The 13,895-nt window shown below is 40.0% G+C and overlaps 1 protein-coding gene across 1 annotated transcript in view; it reads right to left on the bottom strand.

Annotated features, from left to right (window-relative positions):
- The window catches only part of SLC13A1 (solute carrier family 13 member 1), a 41,256-nt gene extending 32,329 nt beyond the window's left edge, over positions 1 to 8,927 (bottom strand). Inside the window, exons 1-2 of the mRNA XM_075274257.1 lie at positions 8,888 to 8,927; positions 4,875 to 5,002 (exon numbers count right to left, since the gene is read on the bottom strand). Coding sequence (XP_075130358.1) covers positions 4,875 to 4,976 — 102 coding nt within the window. The 5' untranslated portion in view covers positions 4,977 to 5,002; positions 8,888 to 8,927. The remainder of the gene's footprint in view (positions 1 to 4,874; positions 5,003 to 8,887) is intronic.
- Between the last annotated feature and the right edge of the window lie 4,968 nt (positions 8,928 to 13,895).

Below are 13,895 nucleotides of genomic sequence, written 5' to 3'. Positions count from 1 at the left end.
TTGCAATCACGGCCTCGGAACTATGGCCGCACATGCGCAGTCGGCTTTACTACTGTAAGAGCCAACAGAGGTTACGCTGCTGAAGAAAGAAGGGGAGGATCCAGCAGAAGACAGAGGCGGCGCAGGATCCTGTTCTCAGGCAGCGGTGGGGACGCCCTCATCGCATTTTCAGTGCTGGGGCCCAACCCCATCGCTGCCAGAGAACTAATTTACATACCGGTAAAAACCGGTATTACTAAGGAACGGCGCGGTGGAGATTCCATCTAAAGGTAGGAGACGAATAGCCTTTCTAAAGGCTATTCCGACGTGTTATCCACAGAAAAAAGTTTTTTAATGGTAGAATCCCTTTAAACAGCTTCCATAGTGCTTTGAGCAGAATAAACACTATGCCTTTCTTAAGTTTCAGAGCCCCGGGGATGTGTAGAAAAATCACTTTTTTTTTCTTTATTCAAGTGAGGATCTTGGAGCATGGGGAGAGTTTTCTTCTATTACTGAGCACTGCTGCATCATCACTAAACATGCCGCACCCTGCATTCAGCTCATCCCCCCTAGACAGTGGGAGGATCAACTGACACTGAGGGGATCACTTCACACTGGCCAGGGGGAGGAGCTGAATGCAAAATGGGTGTGATTAGTGATGATGCAGCAGTGCTCAGTAATAGAAGAAAACTCCTCCTGTGCGCCAAGATCCTCATCTGAATAAAGAATAAAAGTGCTTTTTCTATGCATCCCTGGGGCTCTGAAACTTAAGAAAGGTATGTTTTTTTTATTCTGCTAAGAGCATCTACAGCACTGTGGGAGCAGTTTAAAGTAGCTGGGGGCAGTGATAGACTCCTTTTAAAGGGGTTATCAAGTCTCTAACGTTGATGGCTTATCTTTAGAATAGTATAGCAATATTAGATCTGCAGGGAACCTTTTTAAGTAATTTATATGAATCATAGAAGAAATATAGGAGAGAATATTTGCCTGGAGTTTCTCTGGGGTTGGCTTTTCAGATGTGATCAAACAGATAATGTGATCTAGCAGCCTAGGGTATGTTCACATGGCAGAAAATGGAAGAAAAATTTGAGTTGAAGTACTGCCTCACATTCCTCTTCCATTTGTGCCCCTACAGCTCTCAGCGACAGCTTACACTCATTGATTAGTCCAAGATGAGTGTCTTGTGCTGCAGGTCCTGAGTCAGACACTGAAACCGTAGCAAGATCAAAGAGGATGCATATTTTTTCAGCATCCTGCTTCGATCTCTGCCACTAAAAACAATGGGAGTCAGAATCAGGGCAGAATTTCGCACCACTGAGTTTGAATCTAACTCAAAGTCAGTGCTAAATTCTAATGTGTGCATGGGTCCTTAGACAGGATGTCTTGTCTTTGAAGAAAATCTCTGCAGCAGAAGTAGTATAGATGGAATTTCAGACACTCACTTCCAGGCTAAATCTTCAGCTCTTTGTTAACTGCTATCAATCAGACTCTGGACTGGTAGAAATCTGTCCTATGATATGCTTCCGGAAAGATTAGCAAATAACTAATAATTTAACCTACGATTAAGTGCTGAAATTCCTTCTATACTCATTGATAGGCCTTCTGAGCTTTTCCTCGTGCACCTTTGACCGAGCAGAGTACCAAACGACTTCCTGCCGTTCTGCAATGGGAGCCATGTTTTCTCTGTTTATACTGCTCTGTCAATATTACTGTATTTAAAATTGTGCATATAAATAAAATGCATTATAGGAACCCCCTACTGACAGTTACCATATAGGGTGTTCACTTTTCCAGTATAGTTAATATGTATATGCCATGGTTACTTAATAATTAATAACAAAAGTTTACTTTTTGCATTGTTCTTTATGAGTTCTCAAGATCTAAATAAGATGAACCTTTGACATGAAGCTTCAGAGGCCTTTCCTTAGATTAGTCTTTAACTGAAGTGTTGCTTAGTCAAGTTATACCAAATTTTTTCTAACTTGGCTAGGTTATTTCTTTCCAATATAAACAGATTTAAACAGTCGATGACAAAATGATATCAGTATGCATTGTCAGAGACTGGAAAATGAATGTAAGGCTAAGGCCCCACGGGACGACCGGCAGAAAAAAAGCGCAACGCATCATGGTTCTCCCCGCAGCGCTTTAAACACAAAGTTTGTGGAGATTTCCTCCACAGACTTTATTATACCTATAGGGAAACTTCCGGCATTTCCGTAGGTATAATTGATATGCGGTTTTGGAAATCGCGGCGAGTCCATGGCGGTTTTTACTGCAAAGTGGGTATGGGATCCACTTTGCCCATACTGTAAAACGCCACGATTTTTCCCACGGCGTTTCTGCTGCGGGTGTTTCCCTCCCGTGAGGGCTCGGCCTAATACAGTTTTTTGCTGCTAGATCTGTTTTCTATAGGTTTAGTTTGTAGAATCATTTGGAACCCCATAGAAATTAAAAAAACAACCATGATTTTTTAGCAAATGTTCAAAAATATAATCAAAACTGCCAGGATGAACTTAGGACCTTAAGGTCAGGACCCAAGTTGCGAAAAAACAGCATTTTGGCCTTGGCAAAAATGCTGCAGCATAAAAACGCTGCCATCTTTTTCACAGCGCTTTTTTTGCATGCGGCTCTGGCTCTCTACGTGGGCTCTTAGCCTAAAGCTTTTCTATTTTAGAGGAAGTAAAGGCTTTCTACTTATATGGAACAAAAGCCTCTATTAGAAAGAATGTTACAAAATATAATGCACATGAAGAATTTGGGGATTTAGATAAATCTGACTAATCTAAAATTTCCATTATGGAACAACTCAGCAATTATATGCCCAGTCTTCTCAATATGTAAAATCCATCTGTAATAATGTAATAAGGAGGATGTGTCTAATGCGTGTACCATCCGTATATCATCCTTTGCTTTTTTTGCATCTGCTGTTAAATAGTTGTCTTTTTTGTTTTTTGGCAATCACCTAGCAATGTATCTTTAAGACCTGTAGCTCAGGAGGAACTTGGAGAATCATAAATCTCTGTATTCAGTATTAGAATTGAACCCTCTCCCAATGTCCACCACGCTATTATGTCAGAAGTCAGATCTTTAAACATGGTGGCCCCCTGCTGTATTACAATGGTTTGATGCTGGCATTAACCCTTTAGATGCCTCGGTGAAACCTGATTGAGGCTTCTATTAACAGAGGAACATGCATGCAGCCCTTAGCCTAAAATGAAATTGTTTTTCAAAGTTTTGAGTTTTTATTAAGATCTTTAAACCTAAGAAAAGAGATATAACACATATATAAGACATCACGGGGTATAACAAAAACAAAAGAAAAAACAGCACCGAGCTGCATATGGTGTAATACCTTAGGAGACCACAGAAATTTACTGAGTAAGTAAGACTCTCACCTTGATAAGTTGTGAGAAATTCACAACTACTGTACAGGCGGTAGAACCAATCAACAGAGGGTTTCTCTCTGGATGGCAGAAGCAGCAAGGTCCATACACCCAAAGTTGTCGCAGGATATACCAAAAGGAGAATTCACCAAGGAATCACTAAAAGGACTGCGGTGGGCAATTCAATAGCGATGGGCAATTCAAATCAGACTGGTTATTTATGCATTATGACCTCTTTTTATGTCGACAATGGTGATTATGTTTTGGTGGAAAGACACACCCACTTGTTGGTCAGGTCGGAGTGTCTCCTTGTAGTCAATGTCTATATATAATTCCCCAGTGTTTATGTTTGTATATCGCTTGTCCATGTAGACTTGAAAGAGTATGTTGTGTGTTGTGACAATAATAAAGAAGATTATCACTCCAATACTGCTGGGTGAAGCGCAGTCCTTATAGTGATTCCTTGGTGAAATCTCCACGGTCCATTTGATATACCACGTGATATAAGACGTGATTTTGGCTGCACAGTGAACAATGTGAAAACATAACCTATAACAATGTGTCGCAAATAAATTTTTTCTCTAATTCCACCCCATTCTAAAATTTTTTGGAACTTCCCAGTACAACATAAGATTAAATCTTACCATAATGAAATACTTATTGTACTTCAAAAATTAAGCCCCTATTTGAGTCTATGTACAGAAAAATGAAAACGTTATAGCTTTCGGAAGCAGGAGACTAAAAAACAGAAATCGAAAAACTAAAAATGGCTACTGAGGGAAAGGGTTAAAAGTCAAAATCAGGAGTTGAACACAAAGCAAATGTATTATGGAAAAATTTGTACCTCTTCTGTATCTTGGACCCACTTTTGGTTTTGGCTTACAAATTTTGATCTCAACTACTGACTTGTGAAAGTGGACTGACTGTGCAGACAGATTTAGATCATTTCTAATTGCTTGCCCACCCTCAATGCTTGGGTTACTGACAGAAAAATATGTTGGTTAGAGAGCAATACCGATAATGACATTACTTCAGCAACTGTGTGTACCTAGTTATGTCTAAACCTAAAAAACGAGATGCTACTGTAGAAACTTAAATTGCTGACTAAAGTATGTGAAGATCCTCTTATGTTTTTTGTATACAGCTATGGCTCCACATAGAGAAACACATTAAAAAAACAGAGTTCATTGCATTTTCGCAGAGATTTCCTCTGCAGAATTGTTGCCCTCACTACACTTAAATGGAAAACGCCAGCGTTTCTGTAGGTATAATTGATATGATGCGATTTTGTATAAACTGATAGGCTGAATTTTTCCTGTAATGTATAGAGGAGATTAGCCAGAATCCCATTCACTTTGCAGGTGCTGTAAAATGCAGCGTTTTCGCAACATGGGGCTTCACCCTCAAAGTAAAATGGCAATGAAACAATATGTCTTATATTTGACTAATGAGCAATGTGACTTATATAGAGTGTATAGGGAAAAAGCAGGAATGAGGAAAAAGATAACTTACTTTTGTTCTTATGATGAGAGGTACTGGTAAAAGTAGTAGTGGTGTTAATACAATCAGTAAAAGCCTGCGATACATCCATATGTAGTTGAGAAAAAGCCGCATTGTGCTGGCAGGCTGGTTCTGATCACCTATAGGAAGAAAAAACTAAGATGACCCTTAAATAGACAAGCTTGATTAATGTTTCTCCACGGAATCACCTTTAACCACTCACAGGCATTTCTCAGACCTAGTGACCAATAAAGTTTTATTGTTTTACTGCAGGAATTTCAGTATTGATCAAATGAAAAATAATGCAAAAAAACCAAATGTTCTACAGACTTTTCTGTTAATCAGTTATTACAGGTAGAAGATCAACCATAGCATTACTAAAATAACTTTAGATTTATAACCATATATTAAATGTTTTTTTCCCTCTCCGACAAGATTGCCTATCTTTAGGATTGGTCATGGTCCAACTCTTAGCAATCAGAGCTCCCCTTTAATCAGAAGATCATACGGCTGCTAGCAGTTGGACTGATACAGTATCCAAGGATTAGCAATCACTATTATAGTCCCGAAAAACATTCTTAGGCTAAGACCCCATGTCCCAAGCCACAGGTAAAAAGCAATGTGGAAAAGACTGTGGGAGAAACGCATTGCATTTTTTTCTATGGTGCTTTTCAGACAAAGTCCACAGACTCTTCCACAGTGGACTTTCTGTCCCTATTATACTAAGGGTAAGTTCACATGGGTTTTTTTTGGTCAGGATTTTGAGGCCGTATCTGCCTCAATATCCTGACCAAAAAGATGGCTCCCATTGAAATCAATGGAAGCCAGTCAGTTCCTTTTTCCAGGAGCCGGTGAGGCGAATCTGCCTGAAGACACTCCCTCCCGACTAGGCCCATTCATTTGGGCCTAATCCGCTGCGGCTACCCGTACTTTGGTCCAGAACCTGAGGTGGCCACCGCCTCAGGTTCCGTACCAAAAATCCCTGTGTGAACTTACCCTTATATTGAAATGTCAGCATTTCCATAGGTAAAATTGACATGCTGAAATTACAAAACACAATGGTTTTTGAAGTCGCAGCATTTCTGCTGTGGATATTCTTCTTTTTAAATGTAGATTGTGAGCCCCATATAGGGATCACAATGAACTTTTTCTTTTTTTTTTTCTTTTTCTATCAGTATGTCTTTGTAGAATGGGAGTAAATCCACGCAAAAACAGGGAGAACATACAAACTCCTTGCAGATGTTGTTCCTGGAGGGATTTAAACCCAGGACACCAGCGCTGCAAGGCTGCAGTGTTAACTACTGAGCCACCGTGTTGCCCCTCTGTGGACATTTTTCTGTAATGTTTGGATGGGATTAGCTGGAGTCTCATCCACTTTGCAGGTGCAGTAACATGCAGTGTTACATTGTACATTAAATGAAAAGTAGGTAGAAACATTTCTGCACGGTTTGGAAAAAAACGCAAAGCATTTTGGCCACGGTCTTATCCAGCTGCAGTTCACTATGAGGGGCCTTAGCCTACAGTAGATATCATCTCAGCTTCACATTACCTGATTCCAATAGTACTCTGTTTATGGCTAAAGCCGTACATTGCAGAAACAGTGGTTGTTTTTTTTTTTTTTTAGATTTCACTGTGTTTTTTTTCTTAGCCAAAGTCAGGAGTGGATTTAACAGAAATCAGGAGATCATCTAAGCGCTTTCTGTATATTTTCCATTCCTTTTCAAGCAACTACTGACTTTGGCTCAAAAAAACCCACAGCAAAATCTGCCTCAGACTAACCTATTATTAAAGCTCACAGTGGGAGATTTATATTTAATTAAAATATTGTAATTGAATCTCAACAGAACAAAGCAAGAAAACTTTTCCCTGCTTTGTTCTGTCAAGGTCCAATAACAATATTGAAATTTAATATATAGCGCCTGCACGGAGCAGCAATACATCTATATGCAGCCTAAAGATTCTTGCAGATAGTCAGGTTGTTTGGAGTTTTAATACTGCAAGAATACAAGTGTGTCGGCTTGTACTGTAATTTTGGATGGTTTATCGCATTCCATATTTACAGAGCTATTCTCCCTAGGAGTAATGCATCTATTTGAGAACAATGAAATTTAAAGGAACCCTATAGAGTTTTGTAGATTGACACATGGAGTCCCATTTAATATACCTGGAAGTAAGTTATATTGAATGGTTGGGTGCTGGCTCCGTTACTTATAGTTATTACATACAAATAGTACTACAAGAGTATGGGTAGGAATCACTAAGAAAACTGAAAAAGGCAAGCCTTTCCCTCTGTCTATCATTTCTTCTATGTTCTTCTAACTGCTGCTGGATAAATAATATTTAAGAGTGAGGTCAATCATATATACAGGGGAATAGGCACAAAAATGAACAACTCTGTCACTGTTTAGAACACAGGGGAATTATATGATATACTGGTACAGGAATGTGATCTGGTCATAAGTCAAGTGATGTATCTGCTGCTCTGAGGGGGGAGGGAGGAGGAGCTAAGTGCACGGGAGCGAGCCTGGAGGGGGGTTAGTTTACCCTTTGGGGGGAAGGGGCCGCCAATACAGACCGGCACAGGTGCCTGCAACATCGCTATGCTCCTGCCCTGCATGAAGCCAGCAGGGGCAGGAGCGATGCTGCTATTCGTGGGGGGGGGGGGGGGAGGGCGAAGGAGCGGAATGACAGCATCGCTCCTGCCGCTGCTGGCTTCATGCAGGGCAGGAGCATAACGATGTTGCAGGCACCTGTGCCGGCATCTACACTCCCCGGCATCCGCCTCTCTATTACAGCAGATGCCGGGTCTGTATTGGCATTGTGAAGGCTAGACTGGTCTCACCATCTATGAGCGTGCACGCAGAGCCAGCGGCATCTCGCCGCTGGCTTTGCATATGTAACCCCGCCCACCAATGATGCAACAAAGCAGGAAGACAGAAGATTTTACAGCAACGAAGACTGGTGAGTATGCGACGTGGGAATACCCCTTTAAAGGTGACACCAATGTTTGATTAGTGCTTATAAACTGTCTACCAAAATTTGCATATAGATCGTAAAAACCCAGAAGATTTTATGAAAAAAACAAACTTTGCTAGTTAAGGAGGTACAACAGCCTAAGGCCCAGTTCGTATCTGTATTCAAGCCATTCAATTCGCCTATCCACATCAAATATGAGGAGAGAAAAGTGCTGCAAGCAGCACTTTTCTCTCCGCGTTTTTCGTGTGGAAACCGAGTGGGAACCACAGGGATCCCATTATAGTCTATGGGGTCCACAGGTTTCCTTAGGTAACTGCTTTTTTATGCGGATAGGTTTTCATTTGGGGGGGTCCCCAAGTGGACTCCCCAAATGGAAACCAGAATGCAGATGTGAACCGGGCCTAAAGCATTTATCATCTATCCATTAGATAGTGATAAATGCTACATAGGTGGGGTCAGACCAGTAGGACCCCCACTGATCATCAAAATAAGGGAACAGACAGCCCCAGAAACTTTGAAGTATGCCAACCACTGTTCCATTCAGACTTGTCCAAGGCGAAATGCTGTAAATGAAACATAAAATCTTTGATAATCTTAGGTTAAAAATCAGTTCTAATAATTACATACCTGACAGTTAACAGGGGTACTACCATTTACTGAGAGCAAGCAATGATTTAGAAAATAGTAAACTGAAACACAAAGCAAAGTAGCATTTTCCATAAAGTTTCATTCTGCTACAATTTATCTTTATTTACATGGAAGCAGAATCCCCCTTTACTCAAGTTCACATTAGAATTATTATTTATTGCGTATTAAACCAACATATCACAAACTTAAATAAAAAATGTGTACAATATGAATGATCAGGTCTGCGTATATCATAAGTAAGCTATATAGCTGTACTTAAATTAATTCTATCATTTAGATATGTTTAGATATATAAAATGAAGCCATGGCGTTTACAAAATGAGCATACAGTTGTAATAGGTACCACATGCAATAGCTTTCATCCCTATGATATAATTCAGTAAGAAAAGTATTGTACTTACCCTTATGAAGAAGAATCAGCTGCAGCCATGTAGGAGTGAAATGTGCTTATTGGCAATCCCTATACTGTAACACAAGGAAACTGGCAACCACATTTCATACTCAATTTCTATGGGTGTTTCCAAGTAAGACAAAGCCTTGTTCGAAACTGTAATTAGACTAGAACTTATATAAGGCAAATTCTACAGATATATCACATACTGTAATAGAAGCAAATCCATTTCTAATTATAACTATTTATGTATAAATTCATATTCCACACATGATAAATTCTGCCCAGCCTGCTTGTAATGTTGCAATGAATAATACAAAGTTCTGCATAGTTCAAGGCCAAGTTCACACCTTACATGGATGTCTTGATAACTAAGTGACATCAAATGATACCACATTACAATACTTTGTACTGTCACTGTGTGTCCTTTGTAATGCACTCATGTTTTGCTGTCCTGTGCACTGGTTTATCAGCTATAGTATTTTACATCTGTTTATATGTGATTTGTATATTCCTAGTGGAAAATCCATAAAAAACTGTAAATAGTACGTGAATGGGATGTTGGAACGCCATTCATATATTATGGAAAATATAATCTCTAAGGGTGAAATCCATGCATATCAAAATCTAAATCAACGTTTTCTGATGTCGCCTTAGACATAATGTGATAAAATGTTCTCTATACAAGCTCTATACTAAATTGGCTAAGCAGATAAATAAAAAAGGCCTAACTTACATGCATTGTATTTAAGAGTTCATGGTGATAATACCTTGGACCATATTTCTTCAGAACAATATAAAGTTATAATACTTGCTTGTAGTTATAAGCTAGAAGGTCTAGAGAATCCAGCAGCGCTCTTTTATAGGCCATGTATATTCCTGAGCGCCGCTGATACATTGTTCTCAGATTTAAGCTTCAAATACCTTGCCTGTAATCTTCCAACAATGAGAGCTTTCATGCTGACAAATATTCCAGGTATGGAAAGGGACAACTAAATGAAACATTTTAGTACCAATGTAATTTTCATTCTGGACCATTTAAGCTAGTGTTTCATCTAAAATAAAAGTGAGACAATTTCTCTGTCAGCGACTAGAATTGTAATTGTGGGATTTCTCCTGTCATCAAAACAAATATGTATTTTTCATCTCATCATGATATAAACACCTTTTTCCATGACACTTGTTTTGAAGTATGAGAAAAAGCTGTAAGTTTTCATCAATACAAAAGTCTACATATTCGGAAATAACAATGGCATGAGAGCACTGGTCTATATAATAAGAATATCTATCTATTGCATGGTTTTTTCATAGATAAATGTAAAAGTTCTCTTTTTTTTCAAAAACATTTCTTTCTAAAATTATCCATTGCTCTTTATATTTGACTTTTAATCTGTAAGGTCAATGAATTAGGCATTATTGTAGCAGAAATGATATTTCTCAACAGAATGTTTCTTTAACAGGGCTTATTCCCAATACTAAGTCCCAGTTCTTCATCATGTTGAAGCACATTTTTTTAGTCAACAACGGATGTCAAACAGGATTGTGCAAATGGATACCTAACCTTTACCATCCTGTTACCCTAGACTTGCATTGTATAAACACATAATACACCAGGATCTAGTTGCTCAACAGGAAAGAAAAATGAGACAGTCTCCACTTGTCTGTCCTGTTGTAAAAACAGATTGTGACAAAAAATTGAAGAGGTCAGAAATAGTGGAAACCCCTCTACAATATTGAAAGATGGGGGGGGGGGGGGAAATCAGACACTTGAAATGTGAAGTGAAACATGATGTTAACCAGCTCTGCCCTTCAAATAAAGTTGAGTTTTGTAAAATATATACAGTAAATAGCCATATGGTATTACTTGGGTTATATCCTCACGGAAAATAGCATTATAATGAATAGGGAAATGGGTGGAGAATGGGGGTGAAGGAGAAGGTAGGGGAAAAATAAAACTTAAGTAGTTCCAGAGATGGAGGATGGGAGCTAGGCTTGGGGATCCTGGAGGTGAACACACCCTTCAAGGAATTGAGTTGCATCTAGTAGAACCAGATCAGGTTAAGTTTGGCAGGGTCACTACCTATTTGCTTGATCTTATTTACTTTAGTGAACCACAGTGCCATAGTAGGTGGGTTTGGGGATTTTGAACACCTTTGTAGCATTTAGGAGGTGTCAAAGGAGGGTGCATTTGTATTTCTTTAGGGACATATCAGTGCAGTGGAGAAGGAAGAACCCTGAATCGGCTGACAAGGGCCTGTCTATTAGTCAGAAAGTTAACTCTCCAACCGCTAGCCAGAATGGGATGAGGAACGGGCAGGACCAGAAAATATGTAACAGGGTGTCCTCCATGCCCTTACACCTAGAGCATAGAGGTTAGACAGAGAGGTATATTTTACCCAGAACCAAGGCCACCTGACACCATTGGGTCAGCCGCTTATAGTTTTTTGGCATTTAGAGGAAAGGGATTTTTTTTTGTGTCAAAACAGGAAGTTTGACATCTCCTCGGCAGACCACGGCACCTGGAGATTCTTCTCCCATTTAGCTAAATGCGAAATAAACCACTTCCTTGGAGCCATAGATTAATGATAAAGATCTTTTGATAGGACTCCAAGCTGCACAGAGTGATTCAAAAGGGGTGAGCTGTGAGGTTTGTGTGCATGGGAGGAAGGAAAGAGAGGAAAGATAGTGGAATAGTTGGGAGAGTCTGCAATCATCCAGCAAAAGTAAATCAAACAGGTGTGACAATTGGGAGCCTAAGGTCCAATGTGAACCCATATTGGGTAGATAAATGGAAGCAAAAGTGAAAGTTCTGGCCATGATAGTTGCTTTTACTGGCTAAAATCACCATTTTTCACTGCTGCAGGTGTTCATACTGCACCAGGGGATTGCACTAGTTATTAGGACACTAACCCTTGTAGACTGGAAAGTAACTGTGCTAGGAGTGGAGACCTTGGAGAAATGGTCACACTTAAAATTAGTTTCTTGCAATAGCATCACTTAGGCTTATTTCCATCATAGGTCACTCAGGAGCATTGTGCCCTGTTCCAGGGCTGCCCAGACCTTTGACATTGAAGGAAACAACCTTGAAGGTGGAGGCTGCCGTCTGGATAGGTGGTAAAAATAAACATTAAAGTTAAGGCAAGAGAAAACCCCTAGGAAAGGAAAGAGAAGGAGGGTATGGAGAGCAAAGATACGAATAAGAAGCGTTAATGTATGCAAGGGAGGAGGAGGAAAGAAAGGCTGTGGGCGCAGGGGTATGGGGGAAGATGTGGAAAGATAGGCCTGCTCTAATAAGGGGGAAGAATATGGGAGAAAATGGTCAGACAAGTTGGAGACCCACACTCCCGGTCCAGCCAATGCAGTACTAGTGATAGGATAAACAGTGCATATAACATCATAATAACATCAGACCAAGGATAGACAAGAGGGGATAACTAGGGAGTAGGGTCCACAGTGGGTCAAGGGCCACATCCTAGGAAAACACTGGTGAGAGCAACTGGCAACCCAACCTTTGCACAAATATGCAAATATGTGAACATCAGGAGGGAGGCAAACCAGGGCAAGAGCATCTGAGTAAGAGGATAAAGTTAGCCAAGTCTCTGGGTCTAGACAGGGGTTGGAATATAAGCTGTGTGGAGGATTTTGGTCAGCAGGGCTAGAGGGCCTCTTGGAGCCAATCCGGGATGTCAACAGCAGGGATGCCCATGAGGGCATAGATGACTGGGAGGTCATCAGGTTCAAAGATGGAAATTGCAAGCCATGCATTTACACATGGAGGTAGAAAGGATGTCCCCAGGTACATGAGCCACCCACTTAGACAAGGTTACGGAGGGTCACTTCATGACATCTTGTCCGCCAGCAATCACAGTGACCCTTGAGTCCACAGCAGTAACAGGCATTTCTAGATGATCTTCTTCAGTGCGTAGGCATTCAACAACCTTCAGCTTTTCAGACAGACTCTGACTCTGGCGGTGGAGTGATTCTAGCCTATGCATCATAGCTTCAAAGTAGGCTTTGACAGAGATGTTTAAAACCAACAAATATTACCCAAAACAAAATAATCAATAATCTAATGTAAATAAATAGATGTGTATTAACTTAATCTATAATATATCAAGTTGCAAGACAGAATTAAAAACAATTAAAATAAATAAAAGAACTCAAAAGACAGTGTGGTACAAATAGGCAACTGATCATTAGTATTTATACATCATATATATACAATAAATAATAACTGGTACCAAATGTTAATTAAATATATAATCCCCAATATATATAATATAAAAAATGTTTAAAATTTCTAAATATATAAATAAAGCCATGTATCCAAAGTGATTACTTCAAGTTTTTGCTATTGAAGGTGGTTCTACAAACTATTGATTCAAGGGTTGTTTCTTTAACGGACGTCACGCAGCAGAGACTAGGCTGGTTTTAGACAAAGTGGGGCCCTGGGCAAAATTTAAAGTGGGGCCCCAAATGTTGAAATATCATACCTACTACATAGTCATATTCTGTTAATTTGATGTGCTGCAGTGCCTATCACTGGTATCTACAGGGGTGTTCCTAACTTCTTTAAGACTGGGACCCACATTGCGAAAACACACTCACATACATCACATAGTTTATGGGGATAACGTCCTTCCTTAGGGAGAGACCACCTTTTCAGGTGTGTGGAGACTTATAAGTTGCTCCACTGCAAGGGAACATGGGAGGAACATGCAAATCTGTCTCCCAAGATGTAAACAGGGAGACAGTGCCTCTGTTATGCTGCCCTCTATGGGAAGCATCTTGAACATCATGCCAGACTTTCCCAGAAGTCTTTACTGCATAATGCAGGATTATAACCAAATCAATTTCTCAGCTACGGACACAGGTCAGATGACAGTCCCAAAACTGGACCCCACAGTGATCAGTTGGTGTGGCCACTGAAAGTAGCCCTGCTCCTATTTAAGTGATTGAGAGTGGGGCTGCAGCTCCAGGAGCCACTGCTACAGTGTATGGAGCGCCACACACTGAAT

This window comes from Leptodactylus fuscus, chromosome 5 (genome assembly GCF_031893055.1).
Source record: "Leptodactylus fuscus isolate aLepFus1 chromosome 5, aLepFus1.hap2, whole genome shotgun sequence".
NCBI lineage: Eukaryota > Metazoa > Chordata > Amphibia > Anura > Leptodactylidae > Leptodactylus > Leptodactylus fuscus.
This window is presented reverse-complemented; position numbering and strand designations above follow the sequence as displayed.